Here is an 18,589-nt window from a genome sequence, read left to right as displayed (position 1 = left end):
CGGGGGTTTCCATCCTACCACAGAGGATCCCTGTCAGAAGTTCTGCACAGAAGAAGATTTCATTGTGGATATTTTACTGATTCATACAGAGCAATGTAGAATTACTCTAGAATCTAACACACAAGCAGTTCTTCGTAGTCTGCTTTTAAAACCACAACATTTGTTTAAAGAGGAAATGAAGCTGGATTTATGAAACATGCCTTCAACCCCCTGCCTGCTGCGTCAGGAGTTAGTAAGACCACAGCTACCAAAATCACCCACATTCTCAGATTAGCAACTAAAACAGACCTTCACAGAATCCCCGCTCTGTGCAGGTGTCGTATACAGCTTGAGAACCGAGCTCTCAGCTCAGCTCGGCAGATGCTAATTTGTTAACAGAGGACTTGTGCTTGGGATATAAAAAAGAACACACAGCCTCTGCCCTCAGGAGCTGGCCAGGTAGTGGGAAGTTCAGAAACTTGGTAACTGCAGGGGCTGCAAGCACTTTGACAAAGTGTGGATAGAGCTTAGAGAAAGCAGATGATGATCCTCACACCTCTCTGTGGGCTCAGAGGGTGAGTTAACAGAGTTCAACACAGAGACCAGGAAGCTAACAGGTTAAGAAAACATAACTAGGAATGGGGACTGTCTATCCCTAAGCTCATTCCAATCTTGGACCCTGCCAACATCACAAACCCAGAGCCCATGCTCGAATGCTTTACCAGAACCTTTTAGTAAGAAAAACTCCTGCAAACTTGTACTTGAATAAAGAATTAGTTTTCTCAAAGCCCCAAACATCAAACTCTAATGCTCTACTCTAAAAGGGACATTGAGAGCAGATACATCAACGTGGAGGAATTGGGGATAAGGCCAAGGGTATTTATTTTAAGGATGTATCTTACGACATCTTCAGCAAGTTTACCTTCCAGTGAAGTTTTGCTTTGGCTCACGTTAGAATAACCGTCCATTCCTGGGGCACACATCAGCTCACATATCAACTGCAGTGAGCAGGAGAGTGCTCCAGAAGCAAACTGGTGTCAGCTCTAAAACATCCTGCAGGGAAGCCCACCTAAAGCACATGTAGGTGCTGGGCAGGCGCTCCAAAGGACGGCTGTGGAGTGGGGCAAATGCAGACCTAGGATCTCTCTATTAGGAACCTTCAGAGTTCAAATCACACTTTTAAACAGGGAGCATGAACAACTTAAATTGAACATCTGAACTTATACTTACTTGTACATTTTATACTGAATCGGACATTCTGTAATGCCCTTTATAGGGAAAACACTTTACTGGAAAGGCTTTTCTCTGTCAACTTTTGGTGTGTATTGGACACTCAATGATATTTTTGTTCAAAACTGAATCAAAATTTCTTTCTGAGAAAAATGGTGACCTGAGCAACTACAGAGGTGGGAGTTTCCATTTGGAGCAGACTGTAAGGCAGATAATTTCAACTCTATTTATGCCTCTCAGTATTTGAAGCACGTGGGTTTTTCACTAAACAACAACATAATACACTTCATTTCAGGTACTCATCAAACAAATTAAACAGTCAAAGGTTTAATAAAAACTTATAAATTTGAGAGAAAGTCTAGTTATTCATCTCTCTGGGATTTCCAGAGTCTATACTTACATTAAGAGGAATCATTAGGAAGTAAGAACATAGATCACTTTGGCCCTGTTTCAAGTAGTAATATCTTTATAGAATCAAGATTTAATATTATAGTTCCCACTTCTGTAGATCATGAAAATGGTACGATCAAAAGTGTGTGCTTCTCTTGTGGCTGTGAGAGTAGGAGGCCAACCCAATTTTCATACTTAGTAAAAAATTCATCTTGGTCTGAAAATATATCTTTATTTTTAAAAGCTTTTCAAAAATTATTTTATTTTATAATGTACTTTATTGGTGTACCACCTCAAATTCTATAAAAAGCAGAGGAGAGGGTTCAGGGAAGATGGCAGAACAGGAATCTCTGTCCTACTTGGACAGTAACCGCACAGGCAGAATCTGATGTAACTACAGTGGAGCTCTGGAGTCAGTTGATGGCTTGCAACTTCCAGCAGGGCAGGGGAAAGCTTGGACAGTGAACTGCAATTAATTTTGGAGAAATTAAAACATTCCCAAGTTAAAAAAAAAAGTTAAGGGAGTTCATTACATTTAGACCTGCTGTGAAAGAAATGCTCAAGGGAATCCTGCAGGTTGCAATAGAAGAACATTGTAACTCGATGTCATTTGAAGAAGTAAAGGTCTCAGTAAAGGTAAACACAAGACAATTATAAACGCCAGTATAATTGAACAATTGCTTAAAAACTCTACTTTTTGTTTTCTGCATGATTTAAGAGACTAACATACTAAAACAAAACGGTTATTGGCCTAAAAACTAGTGTTATTGTAACTCTGGGTTTCAATTCCACACTTTCCCTACATAAATTAAGAGACCAATGCATTTAAACGTTTATTACTGGGACTTCCCTGGTGGCACGGTGGTTAAGAATCTGCCTGCCAATGTAGGGGACATGGGTTCAAGCCCTGGTCCGGGAAGGTCCCATATGCCGCAGAGCAACTAAGCCCATGCGCCACAACTACTGAGCCTGCGCTCTAGAGCCCACAAGCCACAACTACTGAAGCCCACGTGCCTCAACTACTGAAGTCCGTGTGCTTAGAGCCCATGCTCCACAACAAAAGAAGCCACCACAATAAGAAGCCCATGCATCACAACGAAGAATACCCCGCTTGCCGCAACTAGAAAAAGCCCACGCACAGCAACGAAGACCCAATGCAGCCAAAAATAAATAAATAAATGTATTAAAAAAATGTTTCTTACTATACGTTTTGGGTCATACAATGTATAAAGATATAATTTTGGGACATCAACAACTGAAAAAATGGTGGGACAGAGCTGCACAGAAGCAGTTTTGCATATTACTGAAATAAGGCTGGCATACAAATTAGAGCATAATAACTTTAAGATATCAAATGGAATCCCATGGTAAGCACAAAGAAAACAGCTATAGAATATATACAAAAGGAAATGAGATAGGAATTTTAAAGTATCACTACAAAAAATCAACTGAGCACAAAATAAGACAGTAAAGCAGAAAATGAGGAACAAAAAAGCTATAAGACATATAGAAAATAAGAGAGATGAGAAAAGTTCCTTCTTATCAGTAATTACTTCAAATACAAATGGATTAACTCTCCAATCAATGACAGAAATCAGCAGAATGGATAAAAAAAATGATCCAACTACTGCTGTCCACAGGAGATTCACTTTAGATCAAAAGACACAAATAGTTTGAACATGAAAAGATGGATAAAGATATTCCACGCAAACAGTAACCAAAAGAGAGCAGAGGTAGCTATATTAATATCAGACAAATAAAATTTAAATAAAAACAGATACAAGAAACAAAGGGCATTATATATTAATAAAAGGTTCATTACGGCAAGAAGATATAACAATTATAAACATCTACAAACCTAAAAGCAAAATATATGAAATATATATGAAACAAAATATATAAAACAAAAACAGGCAGCTCTACAACAATAATAGGAGACTTTGATATTCCCTTTTCAATAATGGGCAAAACAACCAGACAGAAGATAAGTATGGAAAGAGAGGACTTAACACAATAAACCAAAGAGCTCTAAGAAACATACAGAGCAATATACGACCACAAAAGAATACACACTCTTCTCAAGAGCACTTGGGTCATGTTCCAGGACAGACCATATTTTAGGCCACAAATTAAGTCTCAATAGATTTAAAAAGATAGATAACATACAAAGTATCTTCTCCAAGTACAACAGGATGAATAGAAGAAAAACGAAAACCTACAAATCTGTGGAATTTAAACAATGCCCTCTTAACCAACAGATCAAAGAAGAAACTACAAGGAAAATCAGAGAATATTTAGACACAAATGAAAATGAAAAGACAATATAACCAAACCTAAGGGGATACTGCCAAAGCAGTGTTAAGGCAGAAATTTATAGCTATAAATGGTTATATTAAAAAACAAGAAAAGTCTCACACCAACAACCTAACTTTACAACTTAAGGAATGAGAAAACAAAGGACAGACTAAACCCAAAGGTAGCTGAAGGAAATAATAAAGATTAGAGCAGAGATAAATAAGTAGAGAATAGAAAAATAGCAGAGATAAACAATGAAACCAGAAGTTGATTATTTGAAAAGACCAACAAAATTGACAAACCTCTGGCTAGATGGCCTAAGAAAAAAGAGGGAAGTATCAGATTACTAAAATCAGAAATGGAAGTGGGGACATTTACTACTGATTCTACAGAAGTTAATAAAAAAAATTATAAGAGAGTACTATAAACAACTATACAACAACAAACTGCACAACAAACAAGAAATGGAAAAATTCTATTTCATGGAATTTGAAACACAAGCTATCAAGAAGGAACACAAACTCTATGAAGACTAAATCACAAAAAATAGAAAATCTGAATAAACCTGTAACTGGCAAGAAAGACAAATCAGTTTAAAAAAAAAAAAAAAATCCCAACCAAAAAAGGCCCTGGATCTGATGGCTTCACTGCTGAATTCTACCAAACATTTAAAGACGAAATAATATCAATCCTTCTCAAACTTCTCCAAACATTGAAGAGGAGGGAACACTTTCTAATTCATTCTTGGAGGTCACCAAAATCCTGATACCAAAGCCAGACAAGGATACTATAAGAACAAAAAACTACAGACCAATGTCCCTTTTGAACAATGGTGCAAAAATCCTCAACAAAATACTAGCAAACCAAATTCAGTAGCATATTGAAAGGCTTATACATCATGACCAAGTTGGATTTATTCCTGGAATGCAAGGATGGCTCTACATATGAAAATCAAGCAATATAAAACACCACATTAAGAGAACGAAGAGGAAAACCCCAGATGATCATCTTGGTCAATGCAGAAAAAGCATCTGACAAAATTCAACATCCTTTCATGATAAAAACAATCAATAGACTAGAAATAGAAGAAAAGTTCTCAACCCCATAAAAGCAATATACAAAAACCCACAGTGAACATCATACACAACTGTGATAGACTAAAAGCTTTTTCTCTAAGATGAGGAACAAGACAAGGATGCTCACTTTCACTACTTCTATTCAACATAGTATTGGAAGTTCTAGCCAGAGCAATTAGGCATGAAAAAGATATAAAAGGCATCCAAATTGGAAAGGAAGAAGTAAAATTATCTCTGTTCACAGATGATGTGATCTTATATGTAGAAAACCCTAACGATTCCACAAAAAACTGCTAATAAATCATAAATGAATTCAGCAAAGTAGCAGGATAAAAAGTCAACATGCAAAAAGTAAGTTGCATTTCTATACACTAAAAGAAAAATCTGAAAAGGAAATTAAAGCAATTCCATTTACAATAGCATCGAAAAGAATAAAATACTTAGGAATTAACTAAGGATGTGAGAAACTTGTACAATGAAAACTATAAAACACTGCTGAAAGAAATTAAAGAAGAAATAAATAAATGGAAACACATCCCTTATTCACAGATGTCAATACTACCCAAGACTATACTGATTCAATGCAATCTCTATCAAAATCTCAATGATATTTTTTGCAGAAATAGAAAAGCCTATTGTAACATTCATATGAAATCTCAAAGAAACCTGAGCAGCCAAAACAATCTTGAAAAAGAACAACAAAGTCAGAGGACTCACACTTCCTGATTTAAAAACTTAGTACAAAGCTAAAGTAATCAAAACAGTGTAGTACTGGCATAAAGACAGACAGAGAGAAAAACAGAACAGAATATAGAGCCTAGAGATAAACCCTCACATATATGGTCAAATGATTTTTTAAAAAAATTTTTCACTAATTTATTTTTACCTAGACTTCACATGCAATTGATTTGATTGATTGACTGATTGAGGTATAATTGACATACATTATATTAGTTTCAGGTATACAGTATAACATACATATGTGTATGTATTGCAAAATGACCACCACAATAAGTCTAGTGAAGACAGCTACTAAGATTTACTCTCTTAGCAACTTCCAAATACGCAGTACGGTATATCATTAACTATAGTTTCCATGCTGTACATTACATCCGCAGGCCTTATTTATAATTGGAAGTCTGTACCTTTTCATTCCCTTCACCCATTTTGCCCATCATCAATCTGTTCTCTGTATCTATGAGCTTGATTTTCTTTTTTTTTTTTTTTAAGATTCCACATATAAGTAAAATCATACAGTATTTGTCTTTCTCTGTCTTATTTCACTTAGCATAATGTCCTTCAGGTTCATTCATGTCTGAAATGGCAGGATTTCCTTCTATTTTACGGCTGAATTATATTCCATTGTGTGTGTATGGGGGAGGGTGTGGGTAGGTGGGTGGGCATATCACATTTTACTTATCCATTCATCTGCCAATGGACACTGATGTTGTTTCCATATCTTGGCTATTGTAAACAATGCTGCTATGAACATGGGGGTGCAGATATCTTTTCGAGTTAGTGTTTTTATTTTCTTCAGATCAATACCAAGAAGTGGAATTGCTGGATAATATGGTAGTTTTATTTTTAACTTTTTGAGGAACCTCCATACTGTTTTCCATAGTGGCTGCACCACTTTACATTCCCACCAGCAGTGCACAAGGGTTCCCTTCCACACCCTCACAGACACATGTTATCTCTTGTCTTTTTGATGATGGTCATCCTGACAGGTGTGAAGTGATAGCTTATTGTGGTTTTGATTTGTATTTCTCTGGTGATTAGTGATGTTGAGCATATTTTCATGTACCTGTTGTCCATCTGTATGTCTCTTTCAGAAAAATGTCTATTCAGATCCTCTGCCCATTTTTAAGAAATAATTGTTTGTTTTTCTGCTATTAAGTTGTATGAGTTCTTTATATATTTTGGATATTAACCCATTATCAGATATATGATTTGTAAATATTTTCTCCCATTCAGTAGGTTGCCTTTTCATTTGTTAATGGTTTCCTTTGCTGTGCAGAAGCTTTTCAGTTTGATGTAATCCCACTTGCTTAACTTTTGTTGCCTTTGCTTTTGATGTCAAACTCAAGAAATTGACAAGACCAATGTCTAGGAGCTTACCCCTATATTTCCTTCTAGGACTTTTATGGTTTCAGGTCTTACATTCAAGTCTTTAGTTCACTTTGAGTTCATTTTTATGTGTGGTGTAGAAAACTGGTCCAGTTTCATTCTTTTGCATGTGGCTGTCCAGTGTTCCAAGCACCATTTATTTAAAGACTGTCCTTTCCCCACCATATATTCTTGGCTCCTCTGTCATAAATTAGTTGACATATATGCGTGAGTTAATTTTGGGGCTATTCTGTTTCATTGATCTATGTGTCTGTTTTTGTGCCAGTATAACAATACTGTTTGCATTACTGTAGCTTTGTAATGTCAGGGATCATGATGTCTCCAGCTTTGATCTTTTTCAAGATGGCTTTGGCTATTTGGGGTCTTTTGTGGTTTCATACGTATTTTAGAATTGTTTGTTCTATTTCTGTGAGAAATGCCATTAGAATTTTGATAAGGATTGCAATGAATCTGTAGATTGCTTTGGGTAGTATGGCTATTTTAACAATATTAATTATTCTAACCAAAAGTATGGAATATCCATTTATTTGTGTCTTCTTCAATTTATGTCATCAATATTTTATAGTTTTCAGTGTACAGGTCTTTCACCTCCTTGGTTAAATTTATTCCTAGGTATTTTATTCTTTTGATGCAGTTGTAAATAAGATTGTTTCCTTAATTTCTCTTTCTGATATTTCATTATTAGTGTATAGGAACACAACAGATTTCTCTGTATTAATTTTGTTATCCTGTACTTTACTGAATCATTTATTCTAACAGTTTTTGGTGGCGTTTTTAGTGTTTTCTATACATAGCATCATGTCATCTGCAAATAGTGACAATTTTACTTCTTCCTTTCCAGTTTGGATGCCTTTTATTTCTTTTTCTTGCCTAATTTCTCTGGTTAGGATTTCCAGTACTATATTAAATAAGAGTGGCACAAGTGAGCATCCTTGCCTTGTTCCTGATCTTAGAGAAAAGCTTCAGCTTTTCACTGTTGAGTATGATGTTAACTGTGGGTGATCAAATGATTTTTGATATGGGTGCCAAGACCATTCAATGGGGAAAGGACAGTCTTTTCAACAAATGGTGCGTGGAAAACTGGATATCCACATGCAAAAGAATTACGTTGGACTCTTACCTAATACCATAAACAAAATTAACACAAAATGGATCAAAGATCTAAATATAAGATCTAAAAAATAAAACTTTTAGATGAAAATATGGGACAAAAGTTCACAACATTGGATTTGGAAATGTTTTCTTGGATATGACAGCGAAGGCACAGGCAAACAAAATTAGACTTCACAGAAATCTTAAAATTTTGTGCATCAAAAGACACTATCCATAGAGTAAAAAGGCAACCCAAAGAATGGGAGAAAATATTTGCAAATTATATATCTGATAAGGGATTAATATTCATAATATACAGAGAACATCTAGAACTCAACAAGAAAACAATCAATTCAAAATCGGCAAAGGACTTGAATAAACATTTCTCCAAAGAATATATACAAATGGCCAATAATTCCAGGAAAAGATGCTCAACATCATTAATCTTTAGGGAAATGCAAATCAAAATTACAACGTGATACCACCTCACATCTATTAGGAGGCTACTATTAAAAACAAACAAACAAACAAACCAACAGGGAGTTCCCTGGTGGCCTAATGGTTAGGATTCCAGGCTTTCACTTCAGTGGCCTGGGTTCAATCCCTAGTCAGGGAACCAAGATCCCACAAGCCATGCAGCGCGGCTCTTCCCCCGCCAAAAAAAGAGGACATTCAAAAGAAAAAAAAAACCCAACAGAAAGTAAAATACAAGTGTTGGCAAGGATGTGGAGAAAGTGGAAACTTTGTGCACTGTTGGTGAGAAGGTAAAATGGAACAGCTACTGTGGAAAATAGTATGGCAATTCCCCAGAAAATTAAAAATATAATTACCATATGACCCAACAATTCAACTTCTGGATATATACTTAAAATTGCTGAAGGCAATGTGTCGAAGAGATATTTATACACCCACGTTCACTGCAGCATTATTCACAATAGCTAAAATGTGAAAGCAACTCAAGTGTCCACTGATAAACGAATGGATAAGCAAAATGTGGTAAATACATACAATGAAATATTAACTCAGCCTTAAAAAGGAATTCTGATATATACTTCAACATGGATGAACCCTGAAGACACTATGCTAAGTGAAAATAAGCCAAACACAAGAAGACATATACTGTATGATTCCACATAAACATGGTACCTAGAATAGTCAAAATCATAAAGACAGAAAGTAGAGTGGGAGTTGCTGCGGGCAGGGGTGAGTTTCAGTTTTGTGAGATGAAATGACTTATGAAGATGAGTAGTGGTGAGAGCAGCACAGAATTCTGAACGTGTTTAACACCACTGAGCTGTACACTTGAATTGGGTAAATGGTAAATTTGTGGTATATGTATTTTACCACAATTAAAAATTGGAAAAAAAAGTAAATGGAGTAAGAGAACTAAATGAAAATTATGCAAACCAGCAGTCAGGTGAATAATAGGTGAAGGGCTTCCTGAGGCCAGAGAACTTAACTGTATCTTTTTTTTTTTTAACATTTTTATTGAAGTATAATTGCTTTACAATGGTGTATTAGTTTCTGCTTTATAACAAAGTGAATCAGCTATAAATATACATATATCCCCATATCTCCTCCCTTTTGCATCTCCCTTCCACCCTCCCTATCCCCTCTAGGTGGTCACAAAGCACCAAGCTTATCTCCCGGTGCTATGCAGCTGCTTCGCACTAGCCATCAATTTTACATTGGTAGTGCATATATGTCCATGCCACTCGTCCCAGCTTACCCTTCCCCCTCCCCGTGTCCTCAAGTCCATTCTCCACATCTGTGTCTTTATTCCTGTCCTGCCCCTAGGTTCTTCAGAACCTTTTTTTTTAGATTCCGTATATATGTGTTAGCATATGGTATTTGTTTTTTTTCTTCCTGACTTACTTCACTCTGTATGACAGACTCTAGGTCCACCCACCTCACTACAAATAACTCCATTTCGTTTCTTTTTATGGCTGAGTAATATTCCATTGTATGTATGTGCCACATCTTCTTTATCCATTCATCTGTCGATGGACACTTAGGTTGCTTCCATGTCCTGGCTATTGCAAACAGAGCTTCAATGAACATTGTGGTACATGACTCTTTTTGAATTATGGTTTTCTCAGGCTTAACGGTATCTTGACAAGGACATTGCCTGAGCTGTGAGGGTCCTAATTCTGGTGACACACATAGTAGTTCCACCATTCTTTCACAGGAAAAAGCATCATTTCAGAGGCAATGAGCTGCGTGCTGGCAAGTTATAATGAGACCCATGTTAAACAAGCGAGAAACTCCAGTGCACAGAGTTTTATAATAGAATACTGGGATTTGAGAACCAGCAAGAAAGAAAAACATAGGCAGTTTTTTAGTTAGAGACTAGGGAATCTCTGTTTACATAAAAAAATAGCTGGAACATTTGGAAATAATCAGTCAGCCTAGCTAACTACTGAAATGGTCATGCATTTTATAGTTTGAACAAAATGCACATATATCCCTCTCCCCGTGTTTTGCTGCCAGGCCCCATCAGAGCCCTATACCCATAAGAATGAAAACTGACCATTGCTTTGTGGCTTGCTAACTACTATTCCACAGACTGTGTTTCTCACCTTCACTCCAGCTAGCATCCCAGTCGTGGACACACTAAAATCAAGATAGGCTAGCGTGTCTGGGTTGGAAGGTTTGTAGATCTGGGCAGGCCGCTTCTTTGGCAAATCATCTGGAGAGCAAAACAAAGCTATTAGCATCTCTGACTTAATGGAAAAGCAGATAAGCAAACAAACATATCAGCGAGTTGGAGGACGAACCTGTGTCCAGTATCGGGGGCCAGGCCCTGACGTCTACAGCCGCAGCTGCCTCCCTGGACCGTAACAATTTACAGATCAGTTGTGTTGTCATCAAACAGGCGGAGCGGCTCACCTGAGGGTCAGAGAACAAGGAATGGAGAGGAGGAGGGTAAAGGATGGGGATGGACGCATGCTCACGTGCCAGCTGTGCACCACGTGGAGGCCATGAAGCTCGCAGCGCAGGCTGGGCACCAGGAGCACAGCTGCCTCACAATGGAGTTCCACATGACCAGGAATCTGACCACGGAGCACACAAGCAGACCTTGTGGGCACTGAGGTCCCTGGCAGTATCCCCTGTGTGATGGTCACACTCAGAAAGCAGCATCCAAACTACCTGCTCTGTTAGCTCCGTCCCCCAGAAATGCACACATTTACACACACAGCCTCAGTACCATCTATCAGAGTGACAACCTTGAGGGTCCTCCAACACAACTACAAAGAAGTATGCATTTGTGATGTCCCTCGTGGTTTCTCCTCCAAGGGAAAAACATATCCTAATCCTTTTAAACTTCCCCAGGCAAAAAAAAATTAAATCAAATCTATACTTTCAAAAAGGAACAGGATGCTTCTCAATCTTGAGGAAAGAACCTTTAAAAATGTATGACTTTCCCACTTGTTTTGGTTTGCTCCTTGGGCTTGGTAGGGAAGCTCCCAGTGTCCAGAGGGATGTCCTCTCTGGGGAGTTGCATCAATTCCCACGCATTGTGGCAAAGCTGCTCTCTAGCCCCTAATTCTACGCACAAGCTGCTATCTTCCTTCCAGAACGAGATGGCCAACTCCTAGAGGGAAGAGGCTGTGTCCCACTCCACCGCTGGGACCGCAGACTCCCATGCAATCCCATGCCTGCACCCGGCCCTTCCCCGGGAGCCCAGGCTCTGTGATCTGCAAGCCCAACACTCAGGCGCAGACACCCGCAGGCAGTGTTACCTCCACGATCATCTTCACGGTTGGCAGTGTGGTTGCGATGTTCTGTGGGTGTGGAGGACGGACGGTTATTGGCACACAGCCTGCATACAGGCAACCATAAAATGCTGCGATAAGGTCTATTCCTACATGGGGAGAAAAGCAAAAGTTCTCACTTGAAGCAAAACAAGCTGTTTAATGGCCATCATCCCTGTCAGCAGAATTACCAGCCTGGAAACAATCAGAAGGGTATGGCAGTAACTGAGACCTTGAACAGACCTGTCCTCCTCCCTGTGAGTCTGTTAAACTTCAGGGGTAACTCCCTCCCACCTGGCCCGTTCTCTTAGGCACAGGAAGCCAAAGCAGCCCAGAAGCTTGATTGCTCTCATTTCTCTAAGGAATTACTCAACTTTCTGATTATCAATTCAGTAGTCAAGGATTTAACTACTATTGATTAAATGAACTACCTCAGACATCTAATAAAACAAATTTAGATACAAAAGTCGTTGTGAACTACCGCTTTATCTGTGTCCCTACTATTAGTGGTATAGCACGTAGCACAGTCTGCACAAGTGAGCCAAGCAGGAGAGACAGTGCCCATTTTTGGTGGTAACACACAAGGTCATCGAGCACCAACATGTGCAGTGAAGGGTCTCTTGGGCAAGGGCTGGTCTTGCATGGCCCTGCTTCTTACCCGGTGGGTAGACCAGAGCGACGTGGTCCCCATCCTGCAGGTGCCCTCTCTCCATCAGCATCACGGCTATCTTCTCAGCCCGCTTGTGCAGCTGGACACACGTCAGCGAGTTCGCTATTGTGCCCTGAGTAGGACAAGAACAACCGGGTAAGATTATTTTTAATATGACAGCTTTGAGGTGCAGTTCATATACCATACAACTCACTTACTTAAAATGTTCAGTTAAATGGATGTATCTGCGGAGTTGGGCAACCACCACCACAGTCAGCTTCAGAATGTTTTTGTCACCCCCTCAGAAGACGCCCCCCCACTGTTAGCAGTCACTCTCCTTTCCTCCCCACTGGCTAAGGAATACAACACCAAAGAGGCATCTAGATACGTTTGTATTAAAAAGAAATATTTTAAAAATAATGACTTGACTTGAAAAAATAGCTAAAATTACAAAAAAAATCAATCTAGTAATTCTGGGACTTAAGTGTACTTGTCATGGGCAATAAGAATTAGTCGTAAATCTGCAGGACTCACACTATGAAAAGTAAGACTAACTGAAACTGTTTTTAAGAAAGACCACATCAAAAGTCAGGGAGGTCAGAAAACAAACAAACCCCCAGAAAAGCAACAGTCAAAAAAAAAAAAAAAAAAGTCAAAAAAACCCCAAAAAACACAAAAGAAAAAAAGGGAATTGTCAAATTCATTTAATGTAGACTTTTAAATATACAGGAGCAAATGTAAAACACACTTGGATTGAAAAGTACCTTAAAAAAGCATTGTAGGCGAAAATCAGTAGCAAAGTAGGTACTAAGAGATATCAAAATACATAATGTTTACTCTTTAAAGAAAAGCAAGAATGAACTGCAAATTATAAACATACAACTATCCAAAAAAAGTTTCTCTTGAGAATGCACTTTTCATTTGCACATATTCCCAGGTGAGAAGAGATCACTGCCTACAGCTATTTAAAAACTGCTTCTTTATTATCAATTCCTACTTTAAAGGGATGAACAGGGTGAAGGACCTTTCCTTAAGCAACAGGCAAACTGGCCAGGAGTGTTGGGTGAGGAAGACCCTGCAGCTGAAGAAACGATGGTGGACACTTGGGCCAGATGCTTCTATTTAGGTGGGGAGCTTCCAAGGAGGGTAAATGAGCTGGTGGGTGACACGGCAAAGACTGTTGCCTGAGCAGAAGGAAGTCCACAGGAAGGTGGTGTGAGCAGCCGGTTGTGTGGGAGGAGAAACGTGGACAGGAGAGACCAGAACCTTTGGGGCCGTTAAAGGACACTGGTGACCAGGTGACTTGAGGTGTGGGAAGAGACATTAGAATTCCCGCCCAACTGGAACACGTGCACAAGGTGGGCGGGAACCGATGGGAGTGAAAACCATTTAAAAGGCATCAGGAAGTATATACCAGCAGCCGGTGTTTGCCTAAAACACTCAGGAGATCACTGACGGCCGTATCTACCCTGGGAAGCAGGAGGCTCTCTCCATAACCGGGGCCCAGGGCCACAGAAGCCCGGCAAAGGTAGGCCATCCAGGCAGCTGCCAGCCAGGCTCCGGTCCCTTCCTGCTGTGCTGGCACTGGCCTCGCCCACAGTGGACAGGATTAGCTTACATTTCTCTGATTTGAACCTTCTCATCCTACATATTTTCCTTAATTACCTTCCTTCTAAGAAAGGTTAAAAAATAATAGAAAAAGATATATGCAATGGAAGAGCCAGAGAGCAGAATGTGGCAAGGCTGGGTAAACACAGAAAGATCCACGAGACTGGCGTCTAGAAACCCAGCCCAAACCTGAGAATCTGGTGCCTTCTCAACTGGACCGTTCCTCTGAGCAGTTACTCCTGGGGAACACACCTGTCGCATGAACCAAAACACACACTCAAAAGGACCCAAAAGTCCTGTGAGCTCTTCTAAGTGAAGATGGGGCACCAGCCCCCAGCACAGCTAAGGTGAGGCCTATGCCAGCCCTCCTGACATGCGCACGCCAGCTGTCCTGGAGGGAAGCCAGCACTGCGCTCCTGGTTGTTGCTGGGGACCAGCTGTGCCGCTGGTGGGGCGGGTGGCAGTATGCCACAGGGGAGTCCCGCCACCACCTTGCTGTCCGCTGGTCGTTAGCCAGTCTTATCTTAAGCAGCAAGCATTCTCTGACTGAGTTGTTCAACTTCTGGGACTGATCTTCTCCCCATTATCCAGAGAGCCGACACTGATCCCCTATCATAACCAGCTTTTCTGTCACACAACAAAGCCTATGAGATTTGAGAGGCACCAGTGACTCACAACCAGCAGCCATATGTTTTGACTCTGTTTATGAAATTTCCACCTACAGGTACTTTAAAATGGTGAAATTTAATTGGCATTCTGTCCTTTAGGAATCTCTGCGAATGTTTCACAATACCCTTTGCCACCCTACGGGCTTTACAACAGACGGGAGGAGGGCCCCTCTGGGCAGTCGGGTGCCAACGAGCCCAGCCCAGCCTCTCTCCTCCACCCCAGCCTGCAGGCTCCACGTCGAGGGAGCCACATGGGATACAGGCCTCATCCAGCCCCGGACTGCGCATCACCACTGGTTATGGGGAGTCTCAACACAGCCTTTCACCTCAGGAGAAACACCACTGATTTTCAATCACACATTTCATTTTCCAAAGCACTTGCTGTCATAAAAACATGAAATGCTGTTTATCCTCAGGTCAATGGTTACCTAGCATCCTCATCAACATTCATGGGAAAAGTTGGGTTTTCAGTACAGAAACCCACTGCCTAAGAAGAATGTTCTAGGAAAAAGTACCTCACAGGCAATTAAGGCTAACTTTTCCTAAAAGAAGCCTCGGCCGGTATCATGACAGAATGGCAGTGCAGGGTAATCCACCACCCAATCCCTATTCTAAAAACAACAGATTTCAGTGTCAATGACTGTAAATGTGGCACCATTTTAAAGTTTTACATTACATTAAATAATGACAAGTAAAAAACACACTGAGGAATGAAGAAAAAGCCAAACAGGATTCACATTTTAAAATTCTCAAAAAGTAAAAAAAAAAAAAAAAAGAAAAGGTTAAAAGAGTTGGCTGGTGTTTCTCTTAAAAAAAAAAAACAGATGCTCTTCTGTATGTAAGTAAGTTCCAAGAATGTAAGTCTTCCACGATTTGCAGTGAATCACATCCTCAATTCCTACTATAAACCTCTCATAACAACTCTGATCCTATCGACTGCATTGCCGTGGAGGAGGGCATATGAGTGAATACTGTGTGCAACAGACAGGAAGCCAACGGGTAACCGTTTTAAGGGAGCCACGACCAAGTTCGGGAATTCACAACCAACGGAAGGGGCTGTCCAGGACAGAGGAAGCCTGGAAGCGGGTTGGGGCCCTATGCTGGAAGGACAGTGTTTGGGTATATTGAGTAAAACATATTATTAGAATGAATTTCACCTGTTTCTTTTTACTTTTTTAAAATATTGCTTTTAGAAAACATTAAATTGTGTGTGTGGCTTGCACTGTATTTCTATTGGACAGTGCTGGACTAGAAGGTTGAGTGAGTGGAAATGACACTGTAACCACCGTGGAAATGATGCTCTTGACCTTTGGTTCAGGTTGAACACTTGTCGTAAGTGTGCACATGGGGTTGGAGAGGCTGGGAATGAACACAGATGCCTGGCTCCGATACGACCCTTCCAGCTGTTTGGATGTAGCTGCCCCCTCGTCCGGAGAGCCTCAGGAGATAAGGTCATGTCTGAAGGGAGGCTGTTGTAGACCACGCTGTCCCTGCGCTGACCTGAAGTAAACATACTCATGGCCTTGACCTCCACAACTCACCCCATCAGACCTTCTGTTGCTGCTGACGAAGCCCTTCTAGAATACGAGTCATTTCCGGTGAACATATTTCTCCTAATGATCCAACGTCTAGCCACAGAAAAGCACTGTGAACTCAGGGTCTGGGAATGGGGTTGATCTGCCCTGCACATTGCCAGTCCCCAAGCGAGACACAGTTAGCATGGCTGTTTTCCTCCCACTGACAGGACTATAGTCTATGAACATGCCTGAATCATTTTTGAATCTTTGTGTCTGGGACAGATAAGAAATTTCCTCTTACCCAGAGCTCTGGAGGGGTCAAGCTGCAGGGGAGGGAAAAGGGATGCTGACCCAACTCTCGCCCCCTTGCTGCCCACAGTTCACGGGGGATGGCAGGCCTATCCTGGGGACGTCCTGTCCTACCTCGTCACATCAGCACCACGGCCCCACTCAGGGAGCTGAGCGAAGGGGCTCTGAGTAGGAGTCCTTCCCAGGGGCTGGGGGACAGTCTGCAGTGTGGCTCCAGCTCCAGCTGCCCCTCTGGAGGTGCTGTTGGAAACCTCTAGAGGCCACGAGAGACTCTGGAGAAAGAAGGGAAAGTCCCCAACAGTCTCCAGGAGACACGCCACGTGCACAGGACGAAGAAAGTCAGAAGAAGCAAGCAGAGAGACAGGACAGCACCAACCGGCGACGGTGCCAGGAAAGGAGAGTCTTATCTGTGTTTACAGGCTGAGGAGGAGCCAGAGGAAAGAGATGGACGAGAGCAGCAGGGCAGGCACGTTTCAGATGCGACGCAGGGCCTCCTGGTCACCACACGACTGTCGGGCTTGTCCTACGTCTCACCACCATGCACCTGTGCGCCCTGAGCACAAGAGCATTAATCCTGGGAAGAGGGTTCACTAGGCCCAAGTGTAGGTGCCAAAAGGCAAGGGTAGCAAGCGTTCCTCACAGAGGCTGGGGTGCGGGAGTGCTTTCTAAGACTCTTCCTGGGGTCGGTCTTGAACAGACACAGTGAACAAGAAACTGCTGAGGTCAACTCAGCATGCAAGGCAATTCAAGACAAGCTGTGTCAGAGGAGAACCAGAGGTTACTTCTGCCAACTAAATCACTGCAAAACTGGTCTGTAGCTGGACATCCAAATTAGAGGTTCAGGGAGTAACTTATATTGTTGGCATTTCCTTTCACTTGTTCTTAATCTATTGCTTTAAATGATAAGAGGTGCCTTCGCGCACTAAGATTTTGACATTTTGCAACTCTGAAGAGCCATAACTTCTTAAAGTTGCAAGTACCCATGCTTGTCAAGACGACCTACGTTAAATCTATTTTTCAGACCTTATTTCCAAAGCAAACACAAAGTTAACAAACGTATTAAAGACTTCTGCATTTAATGTTTATTGTTAGTACTATTTCTTGCATGTTTAAGGCCTTACTCTTAAGTACTATTATGGAACACTATCCGAGGAGTTTGCTTTTATAATACGAGATGTAAATATGAACTTTAATTATAAAATAGAAATTATTTTCATTCTTAAGAATGATAGCCTATAACTAAAACATGACTTCTTATTAAAAAAAAAAAGGAATTGAGTAATAAAAATAAAGACATAAATACCTCATAGATCTGCAATTGTTCTGTTGTAGACATTCATAACTCATTTTGAGGGGAGGGGAAATATTGCAAAAAAATATTGCTAAAATACATACAAAAATATATGTGTATACACACACACACACACACACACATATATACATATGCTCAAACCCTTATATTTAAAAGCAACCTTTCTTAGATGAAAAGGTCTCAGTCAAAATAGCAACAAACAAATAAATAAAAGGATTCAGGTAAGACTGAGGAGAAAGGTTTGAGTGGAGAATATGATACAGAAGCATGAAATTGTGGACCACACAGGGAACGACCGGGGCACACGGGCGGGGCCTCACCCTACAGTTGAGCAGCGTGTACAGCACGTGATCAGGGGTGGTCTGCGCCCTCCACTGCAGGACCTCCGAGAGGAACAGGAACTGGAACAGAGCACAGCCATTAGGTCTAGACTGTCCCGGGGGGTTGGGCTGGCCTCGACATCTAAAAGTTTAGTCTGTCTGGGTGCTTTTAAGGTGGCTTAAGACAGCGAGAGGATAATCCCATATAAATATAATTGACAGAATAAGCAGGTGCCCACAGTGCTTTCCTGACAGTGATTTG

At 40.7% G+C, this 18,589-nt stretch overlaps 1 protein-coding gene across 6 annotated transcripts in view; it reads right to left on the bottom strand.

The window, feature by feature from the left end:
* The window catches only part of DIP2C (disco interacting protein 2 homolog C), a 369,992-nt gene that overhangs the window by 48,289 nt on the left and 303,114 nt on the right, over positions 1-18,589 (bottom strand). For all 6 annotated transcript variants that reach the window (XM_059912245.1, XM_059912246.1, XM_059912247.1 and 3 more), the window contains 5 exons: positions 18,328-18,408; positions 12,603-12,726; positions 11,933-12,054; positions 10,967-11,078; positions 10,769-10,878 (listed from right to left, as the gene is read on the bottom strand). In XM_059912245.1, the coding sequence (XP_059768228.1) occupies positions 10,769-10,878; positions 10,967-11,078; positions 11,933-12,054; positions 12,603-12,726; positions 18,328-18,408 (549 nt within the window). The remainder of the gene's footprint in view (positions 1-10,768; positions 10,879-10,966; positions 11,079-11,932; positions 12,055-12,602; positions 12,727-18,327; positions 18,409-18,589) is intronic.

Source organism: Balaenoptera ricei, chromosome 2 (genome assembly GCF_028023285.1).
Source record: "Balaenoptera ricei isolate mBalRic1 chromosome 2, mBalRic1.hap2, whole genome shotgun sequence".
NCBI lineage: Eukaryota > Metazoa > Chordata > Mammalia > Artiodactyla > Balaenopteridae > Balaenoptera > Balaenoptera ricei.
Note: the sequence above shows the minus strand (reverse complement) of the source record. Positions and strands in the feature narration are given on the sequence as shown.